The sequence below is a fragment of the Perissodus microlepis genome, chromosome 7 (genome assembly GCF_051167445.1).
Source record: "Perissodus microlepis isolate ML-2025 ecotype Zambia chromosome 7, ASM5116744v1, whole genome shotgun sequence".
Classification (NCBI taxonomy): domain Eukaryota; kingdom Metazoa; phylum Chordata; class Actinopteri; order Cichliformes; family Cichlidae; genus Perissodus; species Perissodus microlepis.
In genome coordinates, this window is record NC_140467.1 from 17,359,736 (window position 1) to 17,378,479 (window position 18,744).

The 18,744-nt window shown below is 39.5% G+C and overlaps 1 protein-coding gene across 1 annotated transcript in view; it reads right to left on the reverse strand.

Moving 5' to 3' along the window:
* Window positions 1-18,744, reverse strand: part of nell2a (neural EGFL like 2a) — an 83,405-nt gene that overhangs the window by 33,822 nt on the left and 30,839 nt on the right. The window contains exon 13 of the mRNA XM_084933902.1: window positions 3,159-3,284. Coding sequence (XP_084790028.1) covers window positions 3,159-3,284 — 126 coding nt within the window. The remainder of the gene's footprint in view (window positions 1-3,158; window positions 3,285-18,744) is intronic.

Below are 18,744 nucleotides of genomic sequence, written 5' to 3' on the forward strand. Positions count from 1 at the left end.
TTTGTCATTCCCTGATTTCCATTAATAAAGTAAGAGAGAAACTACAGCTAGGAATGGAACAGGAAATGGGAGGTTTCAAAGTCATCATGTTGCTGAGTCTCACAGCTTTAATTCAAACTCCAATGGCACAGCAGGAAGTCGGCGAGCCTAAATCTGCCAGCTCCTTCGCTGTGCTGCTACTGAGTTCGTTTGCATTGGTGCAAATTGCTTTTTTAATTACAGGCACAGAGGAAATGCAGCATGTTGCCTCCTCTTCGGAAATGATGCGCAGAGGGAGCTACTTAGCATCGTGTATCACAAGCTGCAAACAACTGCTGAGGAATGAGGCAGATCTGCTGCTCATCCCTGATGAATGACATTGTGTCAGTCGCGTAGAAGGACAGGGACATTACATCATAAAAGGATTACTGATTTTTTTCCCCCTTTATATTCTATTCTTAAGTGTGGATGTGCACACGGTATTTTAAAAGTGAAACATAGAGGTGAGCTTTTACATAATCCATTTAAAATATGACTTCCCATATTCCTGCAGCATTCTTCACATTAGAGTAAATCTCTAACACTGCAGAATCTTTTCACCTTTGTCCACTGATTTTTGTTGTTACTGGATACTACATAATATTAATAATAATGTATCAGTTGTGCCAAGTGAAATTCATATATATAAATATTTCAGTTGGCTTTCATTATTATGTTATTTTTTGACTGAGTGCAAAAAAAATATTGTACAAATTTGCAAATCTTGATCACATTTGGGAAATTTGCCCCCCTCAGGGTTAAAATACAGAACATTCATTAGATTTAGAAACTGAAAAATTACCAATAATTTGATGATCTTCAACTGAGTGTACACAGTGCATATCTAGGGAACATCCATGGCTTCGGGGCTAAGACAGTGAGAGCATAAATATCAATAATAATAATATTGCAAACACTACAAGGCAAGTGGTGGGGTTAGCAAACCGAACGGTCTCCTGGTAGGAGCTCCTTCTCTAAAGCACTGCCTTAAGCTTCCATTGTCTGGACCTTGAATCCATAAATGTTGTGTTTTCTCTTGGCTAATTACATGTGCAAATGTGGCTTTTTAAAAAATATATATAAATTACTCCTTTGTTGTGCTTTTGCACGATGGAATATCAAAATAAAATGATGTGACGTGGCTCTATTTCTCTTACATACAACAGTGCATCCATCTAGTAGAAAATGACCAGCTGGTATGACCAGCAGTGCTACACAAAGACATTCTTTCTACATATAATACGGACATATAAGAAAGAATGCAAATCATCCACGCAATCTTTTGAAAATGACTTTGGTTCCAACTTTGATCACGAACAAACGGATCTGCCGCCTCCACGTACAGATTTTTCTCCTCACACATATACACATACACAGAGTACATTCACACACCATATGAAGACTGCACACACACATACACACAAAGAAGACAGCCTTCTTCTTTTTTTGCTTAGTGTGAGGATAAAGTCTGAGCCAACTATTGGAATCCTTTAGAAAAAGTTTGGAGTTGCAAATATGTTATATAACAAACAACTGACAGTATAATAGGGTTGAAAGATGGAAAGTTTTTCTATATAATAAATATATGTAATTACTTTTGCAGTTTGACAAAGCTGAAGTTTTAACAAAGACAGAATTTGTAATCTCTATTAATTCAAGGCAACTGAAAATTGATTTAACACTTTGTCTCAGCTGTCAGTGTTTTCTTTGCTATCAACTTGTGCTGACTTATAGTATCAAGCAGTCAGGCTAATACTAAATGTTCCATGGTTGTGTTCTCTATCACTGTGGGATACAGCTCAGCTAAACTAAAGCAATAATAGGATGCTAACCTCCTTGCGACTAAGTTGGAATTTTATTCACATCTAGTGACTGACTGCAAGTAGTTGTGGCAACGAGCTGGTCTCCCAGGGGATGAGGGTGTTGCATGCCCGACCTCTAAGAGACTACTTTCAATTACATGGCAATTGCTCAGGTTGCTTTGTGGGAGGCAACCGGTCTGCAAACCAGTTTGACTTGGATTGACTCAGTCATTCTCAGACAGATTAGCCAGCGTTTGTTAATTGCAAATAATTTCTACTTCATTTGTAAATGTATACAGATTGCCAACATGTTGCAATCAATCAAAGTCAGTCTGCACTGATAAGCGCAACTCATCTACAATGCATCTGTGGTTGCATGTGGTTGTGGTTGCAACTGGTTGCCAGCTGGTTAAATTCTTATACAGTGCATAGGTCATTTTGCTGCAACTATGTCACTATCTTTAGAGGAATTTCAGAATTTTTCAAAACTGACTCTGAAAGCAAGTAATCTAAATTTCTGTATATTTAGATAGACACAACATGTCTGTGATTTTTGTTGATTTATCACAGTAAAATGCTTCATCATCACAAACACATTGCATGTAATAGGTAACTTCAGTTCACTCGTAGCAAACTCATAGCACCAAACTTGATTCAAAGATGGCAGTTGACTGCATGCTGTCTCAACCCTGGTCATGCCGCGGTCTCCAGCCACTGTTTACCATAGTGTGACTGTAGATGTTAAGTGACCAAGGGGTACAACTGAAATTCGGACATTTATCCTTCCACATGCACATCAAGTGGCAGATTTGCAGACACGTGTCTAACCAGCTACCGTCTGGGATGTGACAGAAAAAGTTAGAGGAGGCGTAGTGCATGGCAAAGGTTTACAACATGTTTTGCAGGTATTGCTTGATACCTATGTCTTCCTGTCATCACATGGTTTTTTTATATTACACAGCTTCCTCATTCTGTCAAACATTGCTGATAACTCACAAAGTTTATGTCTGAACTGACTCTTGCTGACACTGGCTGACTCTTGCTCTTCTATATCTCCAGACTTCTGTGCAGCTTTTGGCTGAAGTACTTGTTACGACATAAAATACCATAATACCATCCTCCAGTGCATGACTAAAGATGTTAATGAAATCATTTCTAGCTGGCAGTAACTTGCTGTAAGTATGCAGACAGATTGTTCACGCCCATGCAAAGGCATTATCCTTGTGCATATGATTTGAAGGTCTCATAAATGTCTTCACAAAATAGCTGAAACAGAGAAGTAGAATAAAACCAGAACTTTGTGTACTTGACTGTCAAAAGGCTAGCATACGAGCTCACCTGTGCAGGAATAGTCATCGATCCTGATGTAGCCCGTATGGCAGATACACATAAAGGAACCGGGGGTGTTAACGCACATGGTGTTCTCCCTGCAGTAGTGCTTTCCTTCAGCGCACTCATCAATATCTGAAGAGAGGGGGGGAGAGAAAAGCAGAGAAGGGGTGAAAACAAAGCTAAATGAGATGTGGGTTGCTCACTGAGAATTCTTTCAATTGAAAACACAACTAATGAAATTACTGGCCAGATAAAAAACAAGCAGTTATGTCCCATGCTGAAGGCTGATGGTCTATTGATTACTATTATCTGGGGTGTTGTATATTACTATTACTTGTCACTTGAACATAATCATGTGTTTTTTCTGGACACTTGCTGAAAGAAATCATTTGTTTTTTTTCTTAGGTTTTTCTTAGGTTTGATTTTCAGCATAAAAGAAGCTCATCTACATCACTGTTAAACTTAGCCTCCTTGCTGTATTTAGGCCTTTAGTAGGCCTAAATACTTTGCACACGTAGAGCCACTGGGAAACGAATTTGAATTCATTAGTGGGAGACAGAGGTCAAGATGCAGAGGGTCTATAAGAGGTGGGGATTGAAACACTTAAGATTGCAATGCTCGATTTTCAATCAGTCAAAATGAATCATTGCACATAGCGGCTTGTCTGCATTTTTCCCACTCACTGTGTATGCAGAGGCTCCACAGAGGTCTAATTGAGCAAAATGAGCAGCACCTGTTAGGGCATAACTTGGCTGTCTAAGCGTTTTAGTTATTTTCTTACAATACGACCGTATTGCACTGGATTTACATTTCTTATTTGCAATATCGAACCTCTTCACACCAACGGTGAATAAGAATTGTTCTCGTAAATTTGAATGAAACATGTTTCCGTGCTTTGAGGACAGGGACATGATCGCACAGACGAGCATCGTGTCCGTGCTTGACTCATTCTCATGCTACTCACTCTACCTCGAACACCTTGATACAGTTTATCATTGTGCTGTGCATTTCATTACAGGGGATAAATTTCACACTCATCACTGTGCAGCCTATGAAAAAAGCAGGCTGGCAACAAGAACAAACCCACACTCTGTCATTTTTATTTATAAAGATCTCCTCCAAAAGCTACCTCGGTATATCAGCACTCCTCAAATTTTAAAGCAACTGCCATCTAGAAAATAATTTAAGACTGTTTAAAAATATATTACAGAGAATTGTACAACTTGAATGATCCATCTTAATGGTTGACATTTAAGTTCAAATATCTGCTCTGCCATCAACTCTTGGGCTCTGTGTGGCTTTGTTATGTCTGGCTATACATATTATTTGCATTTATCTTTGTTTATTCTTGTTTATTTATTGAATATATATTTGGCATTTTGCTATGTCTCTCTATTTTCTAGTCTCAAATAAAGGTTAGAGTTACACTTTTTCACTGCAACTCAAGATTGCATGATTTTTATAACCTATGCAATTACAAAATTAAATTAAATCTTTAAAATACAGCATGTCTCAATGGGGGGTGGATCATGCTGGATATGTACTGATCCACTGATATGGAGGGGTAATGTGTTAGTGTTAAATATCAACTTTGTACTTGTATGAATGCTCCTAATGAGACAGCGGATTGTGTTCTGGGGGATCTCCTCCAAAATGTAGACCAGGGCATCACTGAGCTCCTGGACAGCCTGAGGTGCAACTTCATAATGTCCCAGATGTGAACAATTGGATTTAGGTCAGGCAAGCATGGGAACCAGTAATGCAGGGGTGGGGAACTCCAGGCCTCGAGTGCCGGTGTCCTGAGGTTTCAGATGTGTCCTTGATCCAACACAGCTGATTCAAATGGCTAAATGACCTTCTTAATATGTCTTGAAGTTCTCCAGAGGCCTGGTAAACAACTAATCATTTGATTCAGGTGTGCTGTACCAGGGTGAGATCTAAAACCTGCAGGACACCTGCCCTCAAGGCCTGGAGTTGCCCACTGCTGCAGTAATGGGTATCAGCTCCTGCCTTCTGTATATACTCTCGTGAGCAGCGTTGGGTCCAAGGATTACATCCCAATACCTAATGGGAGTCAGGTGCTTTTGCCTAGACTGTTAAGGTCTTGGCTATGCCTCCCCAGATCATCTTAGACCCACAACCCAACTTTTCATGCTAAATGATGTTACAGGCAGCATAACATGGCTCCATGGTATGTCACACGTGCTCAGGGTGAACCTGAGCACCAGTGGTGGACCTGCCAATTGTGGTATTCTATGGACCCTCTACAGCCCTGTCCAGCTCTCCTAGAGTAATAGCTTGTCTCCTGAAATCTCCTGTATCCTCCTGAGACTGTGCTGGATGACACGGCAAACCTTCTGACAATGGCACATACTGATATGCCATCCTGGAGGATACTCTGGACTACCTGTGCAAATCTGTAGGCTCCAGGCATCACTTCATGCAGCCAGTAGTGACACTGACCCTAGCCAACTCCAAAAGCGAGTTTAAAAAAAAAAAACAGTCAGAAAAGATGAGGAGGGGAAAAATGTCAGTGGTCTCCACCTGTAAACCATTCCCGTTTTGGGGGGTATCTCATTATTGCACCTCTAGTGCACCTTTTGTTCATCTCATTAATACAAAAGCAGCTGAAACTGATTAACACCCCCTGGCCAGATCAGTATTATATAATTCATCATAACACGTGCAACAGGATTATTAGGTGCTTTTTTTTTTCAAAACTGAAATGCAACAGTAGACGTGGACGTTTAATAGCGCATATCTCTAAGACTACCCCTGGGTGGAGGAGATTCCTTTAAAAAGCTGCTCAGAAGTATCACTGTGGGATTAGGACATCCAAGTCTTACTCTATCATATGGTCAGTAATACAAAGACCACTTTAGCCTTGGGCATCTGTTATTCCAAGCAGGAAAGGCTTCTTAGCGTTTGGAAGACATTTTCTCATGAGAGCAATAGCACATACTGACATAATTTAAGACGATAAATTTTTCCATAAGGAATGAAAAACAATCATTCCACTGATCATCATTTACACACAAATGTTTGTGCGTATGGGGTAGAGTATGACGACTTGAGAGCTATTTTTGAGTTAGGTTGACTTAAAGCTGTTGTTATTTTTTATGACCGCAGTCAGCTGGCTATCTTGGAAGATGACGTCCAAGCTTTTATTTGTCAGCCATTTATCTAAATAGAAAGCACTGATTCATCCATTCAGCTCTCTGGAACTCTAGCTACTCTGTCTTAGTTGGATGTGTAAACAATTATTCCCTAACATGTTACCATGACAACTTCATTAACCAATGCCGTGGCTTTGCTTTTGGCGGCTTTATGCTTCATGATAATTAATAGAAGAAACTTTGCTAGTGCAGCTTCAAGATCATAATTTATTAGATTGTCCTTTTTTTTCCTTCTCACTCTCATGATTCCAATTTTGGATCCATATTAGCTGTTGCTAAGGCAACAGCTATTCCTGGGTTCTAAACTGCATGCCAAACCTTCAGACAGAAGATGCAAAATACTGCCAGGGTAAACAAAATAATCTAGATAATGTGATGCAATCAAATGCAATTCAGTCAAACTGAACAAACTCAGCCATGTTACATCCATCAGGGCTTTATTTCTACTGACAATACAGGTCAATTGAAAACAATTTATGAGAGACAAGTTCTATAGTTCTTGACATTACCAATTTATTATTAATTCTGTGTATTCAGTGTCTATAAGTGAGCAAAAGGATACAAAACTGCTGAATATGTTCTGTGCCAGATGCTGTAGCGAAGAGCACTTCAAATTGAATTTCAATAGATTTGCATTGGCTTTCACTCAGCTTGCGTGTCCTTGGGTAGCGCACCGCCCACACCCTGCAAAATAAGAGCTCAACACCTGCCTACAACTGTCGCATTCACATTTACTTGGTGTTCTTCCTTTCACAGTTCCATCAATACTTGCTGCCTTAAGCTATTCAGAGGCTTCCCGGATAAATAAAGCAAGAAGACAATCACAAACCACCTATGAAGGTGCATGCGTCCTTCACTATATGGATGGAGGCCAAACCTTTACTAGCTCTGAAAGAAAAATGAAAACAAAGGGAAGTGATGAAGGCAGGAAGAAAATGGAAAGCAAAAGAGAAGGTGCAGATAAAAGGGCAGGTTAGTAGAAGAACTGGATTAGAAACAAAGGTACAAGAAGCTATAATGCAGAGCCGATGAGATGAGACAGATAGGGACAAAGAGCGAACGGCTGAGATTGAGAAGTGAGAGAGATAAAGATGGTTGGAAGAAAAGGGCAGGTAAACCTGTAGAATAAACATACAGAGTGAGAAAGTTAAAAAAAAAAGTTGTGAAATGGTGTAGTGTGTCTTAGAGAGTGAACAATTGAGACTTTAGATGGCAGAGAAACAGAACTGGAGGGAAGGCACCAAAAGGTATTAACTGAAGAGGCAGTGGAAGAAAAAGTCAGTGTGTTCACTATTGCAGCAGTAACCTTGAGCACGGATCTGGTGACAGCTTCCCACTTTCTGATTGGCCGTCCATAGTGCAGCTTTGATTTAGAGCCTATTAAGTATAACCATCCATCCTGCCCCTGGTGACAGCAGTTACGTATGTTAAAACAATATGTTAGGGGGTGAGATGATGAGGGGCATAGTGTGACTGCGTGGGGGAGAGAAACCATCTCCATCTCCATTAATGCACTCCATTTTCTTGATTGGCTTGTCACATGGACATACGTGATGCACTAGGCAAAGAAGGTTGGCCGGGAGTCAGCTGCAGCCTTTATCACTGAACGAAGTGCTCGGGGTCAATCTGTTGCCACACAGCGACTGATGGGTCGAAAGTGGCTGTGCTTTCTTTCTTTTTTTTCATCTTTGTATATTCATGCATAACAACTGAATCAATCATAGTCATATCTGAGGAGAAGGAATAGCTTTGCATTATCTAGACAACAAACATATCTCCCATGCTTAGAGAAAGATGTGTCTTTTACTTCCTGCTGCCACACAATGAGATAATGTGCAAGTCACTTCATTTATTTAGGAAAATATGAACATTAAAAAGATACAAAATGTTTTTTGAGTAATATTTGTGCCAGCAAAAAGCAGCAAAATCACCCTGATTGAAGGGTATGTATATATACTGTTACAATATTTATTATGTATATTATGCATCACCAAAATTCAAAATAATGACTTAAGGATGTAAGTAATGGCTGTAAGCTGAAGCTGCAGACATGTGTAAGCATTTGGTTTCAGAGAGCTTCTTCTTTACTGTTCGATCGACAATATATGATGGCTTAAAGAGAAGATGTGTTTTATACAGTCACCACAGACACAGCAGACAGCCAATCAGGAAAAAAAGATGGCTTAAAAGGAGCTAAAAAAAAGCTTGTTTCAGACGATCAATAAACTAAGGGGCTGCACCAAAGCTCACTATAAGGTAAATGTGGATTATTTTGAACTGTGAATCATGCAAAGCTACTCTAGTAGAGTCTAATGTCATGATGTGAAGGTGTGTGTGAAGGGGGTGTGACTAAAGTGCACGTGGTTGATGAGAAATGCTGGGATGAGTGATTGACTTTTCAAAATGCAACTACTATCTCAGTAAAAGATGATGCCTGTGTACCCAAACTTTATATATGTTTATATAAATATAAATGCATTCCAATGCAACTTTCATTTGCATAATGATACCACAAACCTGCTTACTAAGTGCTGTTGTGTTAACATTTAAATATTCCCTCTACTGCTAAATGATAGCACAACCACAGTTTGTAAATAGGAAATAGCAACTTATTCCTGCTCGCTTGCATAGCATGTAGTTTTTAATAGGGACTACCGTCACTATCTGTGCTTCAAACTGCAGTATAATCAAGATGTAGGAATAGGGAGATAACAATGCTATTTCCTTTGGACATCCAACAAAGGAACCCCATTTCTGTCCCACTCCACTAGGAACTCTTTTCCTCTCCCACTCTTTCTTTCTTTTTTGTGTTTTTCATCTGTTCATTCCTTCCTCTAACCAGCTCACTTACTCATGCAGATGGTTTCCAATAAACAGCAGAGGAGCCAGGCTTGCCAAGATGTTGTCTGATATTTCTCAGTAGCCAGTTCCTTTCAAATGTACTACAGTGAAAAGAAAAACCGCTATAGACAACAAGCTGTCCCTGCTGGCCAATCTGTGTTCCACTCAGCAGATTACCTCCACTGTTGGCCTCGGTTCCTCGTGGACGGATGAATGCGTTGGAGAATGTTATAAAAGGCCCGTTTTAGTGTGGGGGGAGTCTCTGTGCATTGTGATGCTGCAAGTTGTATTGGAAGGTGAGCCTGGGAAAAACTAGTCAAGAAACTAATTTACTCGAAATAAAGTACTTTTTTGAAACACTGAAGTGAGGTGCTTATAAATCTGTCTGGTTTTTAACTTTTCCAATCTTTAGGGACAATTACTTGCTTTCATTTACACCCGTAGGGAAATCAGAGTGAGAAAGAACAACAGTCAAATGCGTTTCTTGGAAATGGAACAAAGATGATTGGTTTCTGAGCCGGTACCTAAAGATGAACTACAGATCAGCAGAAAACTGTTTTCAGCACATTTTCAACTTGCCAATTTGGACAATCGCTCCTAAACAAGCCGGCCTGAAAACACCCAAAACAAATATGCAAAACGTCACTGTCAATTTGGGTAGGAGCGGGAGCCAATTAAGAAGACTGAGTGGAGAGAATACCATTAGGAGGCAACAAGAGTATAAATCATTCTGAGAGTGCAGTCGTCTAAATATCAGACACACTGTAATCAATCACTGTAAACACTTAGAAGCCTACCTGTTTGGGAAGAGCCTCGCTGCAAGTAGAGTTGTCAGAAGGTGTGTGTGTTAGACCATGTGTTTTTGTTCTCTTGTCAGTTTATGCACACAATCTACATCATTCAACAGCAACTTAGAATTTCCACCTGGGAATAAAGATTCATCCAATTTTGCAACAATCCTCGAACCTGCAAACATCTAACAGGCTTGAAGTGCACGTAGGTGTGTGTCTATAAAGTTAATTTAAACACGCACATTACTCACTTCAATTTGGAATGACTCAAGTGAATGTCATGGACAAAACTGCCTTGTTTATGTGCAGCAAGCCTGAATGGGGCTTTGGTCTCCATCAGGGTTGTCATTAATCTGGGAAGTGTTTTCAACCATGCGCAAATCGATCGAGCATCATCATCATCCATCACACGTCACTCTGTGACTATTTGTAGCCTGCAGGCCAGAGGTCTAAACAATCACTAACAAAGGAGCATTAACAGCTATCAGAGCTCTCTGGAAGGCTGATTGGAAGATCATGCTTAGTCTTGAAACATGTGTTGCTGCGTACTGAGTTTTGCTTTTTTCCTGGGTTTTGCATTTCAATGCAGAGCTTTGGTTGTATCGAGAGCTACATGAGGATCTTTGTAGAATAGTTTTGATTTTATCTGGAATAGGGAACTCTAAAGTTATTCTAAGATGTGGCAGTTTATTGACTTACTTTTAAAATATGCATACAGTACCTAGTAATTACTTAGTGGGATGCATGAAAATAGCTTGGAGTGGTTACTCAGCTTTAAAAGAGGTTCCCTCTACTCTAAAAGCCCCAATTTTAAATATTTTGACTCTTCACTGAAATCAAAGTAACCGTAACGCACTGATAAAGAGTAGAGCTGAGTGTGATCCCATCTGGAAAAGAACCACAGAGGAGCGATCTCCCATGTGACATTTAAAGGGTAGTGGGTGAGTTTGTTGAGATACTGTTATTTACACAGGAGGGAACTATCTCAGTGATGGTGGTACCGTCTGTTGTGGGTGACATTTCGGCAGGGTCACAGAGGTAAACACACATGACCAGTCAGGGTGTGTATATGTTTCCCTGCGTGTGCATGTGTGCCATTCATCAAAGTGCGTGGGGGTCAGGGCCCTAGCAGGTGGGGAGCCCAAAGGCTCAGGGCTCATCCCAGCAGTGATTGGGTTTTGGAGCGGGCTGTGCTCTTCAGTCAGTGCCAATTAGCCTGCTGCCACCTTGTGACATTTAAAAGACAGCTGCAGCAATGGGATTGGTCTGCGCACAAACACAAAGTGTACTTCGACTATGCGCACACATACACACACAATCATGGCTTATGGGTGATAACACATTCTGCGTGCAAGTGGTCCAGTCCTTTTTAATCAATTATTAAAATTCTTGCTTTTGTTCTCTGCCCAACAGTCTCATTATCCTGTGATTGCTTTATCATTTTTAAAAAAATATGCATTAGGACATGTTATGTGCAATTTTGTTTTCCTTGCTGATTTTAATATTCTTAACAAAAAAATATAAAATTAGCACAAGCTAACTGGTAACATCAACGCTTTGCTTGTCGACAGCAAACTGACTGCTACCATCTTTGAAAGGGTGAATCTGACTGAGAAACGGAGGACAATCAATCACAGGCTAGCCATGCACTAAATCATACCCTGCTTTATCATCTTTATTGTTTTGAAACAATGGAGAGCATCATTTACAAAACAAACATCATATTGTACTACATCAGATTTCAAATTATTGATGGAGACCATAAACTCATCGGGGAAATGTTTACTGCGCTGATAAATCAGTTTTGAAGTAGGTTCCTTTTCTCATAGACTTCAATACAATTGGACTTCTTTTTGCAACCATTGTTGTGGGGTGGCAATTAGAGAGAGTGCGCGATTAAGGTGCTTCCACAGTGACTTCACTTTGTCATTTACAGTGGGGGGAAATAGTTATTCGATTCTCTGCTGAATTTGTAAGACTGCTCGCTCGCAAATAAACGAGATGTGTTGAATTTTCATTTGTGGTTTCATTTTAATGGAGAGAGACAGAATATCAACCAGTAATCCAGAAAAAAAGCGCATCGCATAAAAGTTATCAATTGATTTGCATGTCATTGAGTGGAATAATTAGGTGATTAATAAACAAAACGTGACATAGTAATTAAACCTTTGTTGTCAAGTACAGCGGTTTCTTGTAGTTGATCACCAGGTTTGTACACAGTGGTTCTCGTCTAAAATTTTATGGTACGTGGCTCAAACCGTTATCACCTCAATGTGGTGAAGTCATCCTGTACCATTAGCAGAAAAACAGCCCGAAAGCATAATGTTTCCACCTCCGTGCTTGACTGCGGGGATGATGTTTCTTGGCTCCGAATGAGCATTTCTCTTCCTCCAAACACGGCGGGTCAAGTTGACGCCAAAGGGCTTGATTGTGGTCTCATCTGCCCACAGGACTTTCTCCAAAGTCTTCTCTGTACTTGTGGAGTATAAGGAGTATGAGGACCGTGTGGGTGCTGAAAGATTTCATTCCATTACAATATAGTGTTGTTATTAACGGTGCTCTTGGTGACTGATGTCTCAACTGGCTTCAGATCATTACCCAGATCCTCCCGAGTAGTTTTGGGCACATCCACCACCTTTCTCATGATCATCCTCACTCCATGAGACAAGTTCTTACACTCCAGACTGAGTGCGATTGTTGTTGACTTTATATTTCTTTAATTTCCAAGTAATTGCAGATGAATGGGAGAAATTGGTTCTGTGGATGGGTGTTCTCTATACGTATGAGTTGAGATCCGGATTATCTGTAATTGATTGATTACTTGTAGACAATCTGTGGGAGTCCGAATTCTGTGGTTGTAGGGGATAAAATACTTTTTGACAGTCAATGAAATTTATAACCTTTATGTAATGTGTTTTTTCTGGATTTTTGTTTGTCTCTTTGCATTAAAATTAAATTACCATGAAATTTAGAAACTGTTCATTTTCCTCTCGGTATGTCCATCTTTTATATACAGTTGTTATATTTCCCCGTTTACAATTGTAATTTGTTCAAGTATGTAACTGATGTTTATGTGTTGACATGCTTGTTTTCATATATGCTGTATCCTGTGTGCATTTAAGGACCAATTCACCCAAATCTCTTGTTTTTTTTCTCTAGCTGTAAAGTTGTATTGTACTTAGTGTCCAAAATATCACAAGAACAAACAAACAGATAGCTAGGGGAACAACTCCACACCTATTGCCTGTGAATCTAAATCCTGGCTTATATATCTATATTATTACTATTATTACTGCTATAATTCCACATCAGTAGTCAACATGTTCCACTCTTACAATGCATCATCCTTTTGCTCTACATCATCCTTCTAAGATAAACAATCACAGCAAATATGTAATAATGCACAGATTATAGGAGTCCCGAGCACTCCAGATTAAGTTTACTTCAATGCACAGCTGTTTTAGGAATTTGCCTCTATTTTAAATATCCGTTACATTTGATCTAAATAACAAATTCAGGCTCTGCTGCAGTAGAGACAGAAATCTTAGAGGCTGATATCTTCATGGTTAGATACCTTTCATGTTGGGTGTTTTACTTTTAATTTGGATCAAATGACCCCATAACGCTTATATACTTACCTCACTTCTTGTTGTACTATTTAACACTGGAGGTGCTTTTGTCTAAATGCGGTTCATTAAATCATGATTAATTCAATAATGAGGCTGTTCCTGCACGTAAAGCGAGTAAAGTGAGTTAATAAAACGCCACAATCTGCGATATTGTATGCACACAAAGCCCCGTTGCATACTCCACTTCTTCATTTAACACAATATCGTTCCGTTTTTCACATTTCCCATATGATTGCAACAAAAAAAAATCACACAGCTCTTATTTTTGCACAATTCTGACAGTGAATTTCTAAAGTAGGGCATTTCAAAAAGCAGACAACAATGGGAGATGTCTCTCTGCCTGCAGTCCTGTACAATGCTGAGATGAATAATGGCATTATCTCAACACGTTGAACTATACTGATTGTTCAATTTAGAGACAATCACACAGTCTGTCACTTCTCCACTGCTCGCCCCTCTGTCTAATTCTGTCCTAAACACATGCACGCATGTAGCAAAATAGGCCTTCAGCCTGACTGCTCTGTGAGAATAGGATGGAGAGAAAACTGGGCTCTTTTTCTGTTGGGGAACTCAGCACTCAAACACACAGACAAACACACACACATACATGCAACTTCACACACACCCACACAGACTTACACAAAGGCAGGGCTAGTATCCCCCTGAGTTTTCCCTACTGCTGTTTCCATGAAAAATTTACACAGAAGTGATCTCATCGGCTATTTTGAGCGCATCTCTGACCTAGGAATGTTTTAAAGAGCTAGTATCTGCCTCTGCTTTTAGTGATCTTTGGCGTTATGTTTGACATAACCCAAAAATATGCGTATGTGTACATATACATAAAGTCTTGTATGCTGTGTACCCATGCTTTTCTTTCTTTTATGTTTTTTTAATCTCCCTACTTTGTTCAATACAATAATTGCCTTAAAGTTTGAATTATAATCCCACCTACAAGTGTTGCTGCATTGAAGCTCATTAAGAACTGAAAGCAGGTGGTTTCATTCATCTTTCTTTACATCTCATTGCAGCCACAAAATGGTGCATGAACACTAACATTCTTTTGTTGAACTGAGCATCACTCACACACACACACACACACACACACACACACACACACACACACACACACACACACACACACACACACACAATCATATACTGTGTACAGAGACAGATGAAGAAAAAATCAATTGCTTTTGAGAGAACTCCATCATCAAATTGACTCAATTTCAGGTTTCTCTGTGCAGTCTTTGATGCAAAAACTAACCACAATCACGGCCATCCAATTTCATAGCAAGAGTCAGCCTGCTCTCGAGATGAATGGAGATGAATACTTGGGGCCTGAAGTGTTGATGTTGGAGGCACAGGTCTGTCTGCTTGCACTCACTTTTACGCTGGTAATGACATGGGTGGCTACATCCTTATTTCTACAAGAATGAACTGCTGAAAACGTTCAAAGAGCTTGTGTGATAAACTTGCGATCACTAAAGAGCAAAAGGAATCAAGCTGCAAACTTTTAACATGTTTTTTGAGTCTTTCAATTCACACTACTACAATACTGCAGCTGTTTCAGCTTAAGTGACACTGTTACGCTGATTATGTTGTTGGATATATTTTTAGGAAAATGGGATATTTCTTGTATTTCCTTCCTAAAAACAATCACTAATTACAAATATCTGTAACTACATCTGTTGTGTAGCGAGCTAGCAGCTGTACTGTTGAATTAAGATAAAACACCTTAAGGTAACTGTTGTTGTGATTTAGCACTATATAAATAAAATTCAACTGAATTGAAATTAATTAAAGACCTGCTGGGATATTTACACTGCATGTGTATGCTTCCCAGATTTATTTATGTATAGTAATGTATTGTGCATCCTATAAGAACTTAATGTTGTGCTTTTATAGGTGATACTTTGTTGTTACATTGAATACTCCGTATAAAAGATGCACTGATCAGTTATTCGGATGGGACATCAATCTGATCCGAACTTGAAATGCCAGGCCGAGTGTCAGTGACAGCAGACACGATCAATCCAATTCAATTTTATTTTGGTCTGTGTTTACAACTCACTACATTACCTGTGGTGGACTGTTTGCTAGCAGGAGACCTAACATACCACGAAGAAAGCAAACAGGAAAGGGTCAGTAAATATCACAGTCAGTCAGCCAGGTTATGGTAGTCTTAAATGCTTGAACTGAAGCCAACTGAGCTTCGCTTTAGGATCATAAACACGTTTCTCTCTTATCCGTGAGGGTTCTTCAGTTCTAAAAGCTGATGGGGAATAGCAGGTATTTAACCTCCAGTGGGGGGTTGTCACTTGAGATGGCCCTGAGAGCGGTTGACCCACCCTGTTATCATGCAAGTCGTAAGGGTCACATGATCTGAGGGGCTTCTTAGAACTGAAGAAGTCCCTCAGATGAGAGGTGAAACCCGTTCATGGACCTAAAAGAAAGCCCGGTTTCCATCATTTCAAAGTCTTAAGATGGTCAGCGCAGATATTTTATGCCTATAACACTAACACCTCTGTATGCTTGCAAGAGTTTTCCTGCTTTTATAATATTGTTACTTCACATACTTCTTGTGTAGACAACAGAGACGGGCAGTAATGCGTTACTGTAATCCGATTACTTTTTTCGAGTAACGAGTAAAGTAAGGGATTACTATTGCAAAAACGGTAATTAGATTACTGTTACTTTCCCGTAAGCACATTGCGTTACTGCGTTACTAAAACCGTGATTTTCTTGCGAGAGTGTCTCATGACAATGACGTAAGCGAGTGCGACGTTCGTGGCAACAGCTGTGTGCAGATCAACAATGGATAATATATCGAGTGCGGAGAGAGTATGAGCGTGCAGCGTTTAAAGCGTGGAAGTACTGACCTTACTTTGAGTTTGATTCCATAAAAAGTGACAAAAACAGTAGCGTCTGCTGCTCACTGCGTGGGAAGAAAACCCCTTAACTTCCGAGCAAGCACCGAGTGCGCTACCACGTAAAGTGAAATCCACAGAGAAACTCGCGGATTCTTCAACTGACCGCTGCAGCACACCTGCACCAGGGCAAACCTCCGCCTACGCCAGTCCTGCTATACAGGTGAAAATAGAGCAACAGGACCGCTAGTCTTTGATTTTATTTCACTTGCATTTATTTGAAAGAGTGAGTGTAAACACAAAAAAATATTTTATTTTATGTGCTGGAATGTGCAGAAAATAGGTTTAAATGTTAAACAAATTTCTTCCAGTCAGAGAATGGTGCATATAATTTAATTTTTTAAAAGATTAAAACTAATAAAACAAGTTTTAAAAAGAGACTTTTCCATTTGATTACATTTTGTATGATGGATTATGCAGAAAAAGTAGAATTGGGCTGAAAGATCTATCGCTTTATCACCTATTCAGGTTGCAAATCGTGTTTTTAAAAGGTAACTAAGTAATTAGTTACTTTTGAAAATAAGTAATCAGTAAAGTAACGGGATTACTTTTTTGGGGACGTAATCAGTAATTAGTTACTGATTACTTTTTTCAAGTAACTTGACCAACACTGGTGGACAATAGTCAGTTTTATAAATTATGGTCCCATTTGGAGTAAATTAGCCAATAAAGAAGGCTATGCTTTACAGCACAGCTACCTGGTAAATGGCATTTCACTACCATGCTGCTGTGCAGTGTCTATCAACCAGATCCACTCCTCACTTGGAACGTCTACTTAAAAAATACAAATATGAAGGCAACCAAAAAGCTCAACATGAGCCTTCAAAACAGGGGTTTAGATAAGTTTAATGTAACTAATTCAACAGAAAGTTTAAATTCAGTCTACTTGTTATTATACAAAATCCTTTGCTTCAGTCTGACTCATACTCACTATCTTCCTGATGTACTGCCTACTATATAAGCAATATTTTCAAGGTAATGGTTTAGGTATAGCATTTTAAATTCCTTTCTCCTGTTGAGAAGCTGTACAATGTTTCATATTCTATAACTAATGTTTAGTAAGTAGCAAGTACCTCCACCACTGTGGGATTTATTACTGGGTAAGTGTAAACAAACACACAACAGCAATAATGTTTAAGAAAACAAATATTTTAGCACTGTGCTAAATTATTCCTGTTGCACATTTGTTTACACTTACCTTTTGTGACACTGGTTCCAGCTCAGCAACGGCGCTGCCGTTAATGTTCGTTATTGTCCACCATTGTCTGAATGTTGTTTTCAAGGACATCATGGAGATACACTGCTGTGGTGGATGAGGGTTGCATTTACTATTTGATTACAACCTGCAACCCACAGCAATACTCCTCATTAACTTAAGTCAGATAGTATCTGTAATTATGCAGATTCCCTCTGACTAATTACCTGGACAACTGCTCATACCACTAAATTAATGTGCGATCCACTGAAGCTGTGAAGTACTACTACTCAATCATTTAACACCCTGGTTACAATTAAAAAAAATAAAATAAGAAGCCTGTCTTCTTATGTGACACTTGAGCCACATCTTGATTACATTAGAGAGAGAGCGATGACTGTAGGCATGAACTCACGGACTGAGGGTCTAAAACTGCACAGACACAATAAAAAAAGAAAGATCAAGAAGGCTGAATATTGACAGGGCAGCTGTCGGGGTCAAAAGCAGATGAATCTAAATAACTTTGATACCCTGTTTGCTCATTAATGCCAGAAATACACAGGGGTAGCAGTTATTACATGATGTTTGCTACATTTTTTAGTACAGGACAGCATTGGAGATGATAAAGTTATCATTTTTTAATGACGCATCTGGTAAGATTCCACCAAGATGGCAGATGAGAAATTCATCTGAAGCGCCATCAATTTCTAGGGTGAACGTTTGAACTCTGTGAGCAGGTTTTTCATAGCTTCCCCATCAACATAAAATGACCTGCTCAATGAGGTGGAGACAATGTTTTTCAGTCGGGCAATTTAAAAGTGTGGGGCGTTCAAAAGGCAATAAAGGAAAACAGTGTCTCTTTGTGTAAAGGAAGAGCGCTGATATAATTAATCCCATTGTGTTTGACGTAAAAGCGCAGAAAGGCAGCAGACTTGTGAACCTTTGCAGGCATTTAGTAATACATGACCTCAGTGATGAGCGATCTGATGGCCAACAGAGAGACCAATAGCATATGCACACATACAAACTC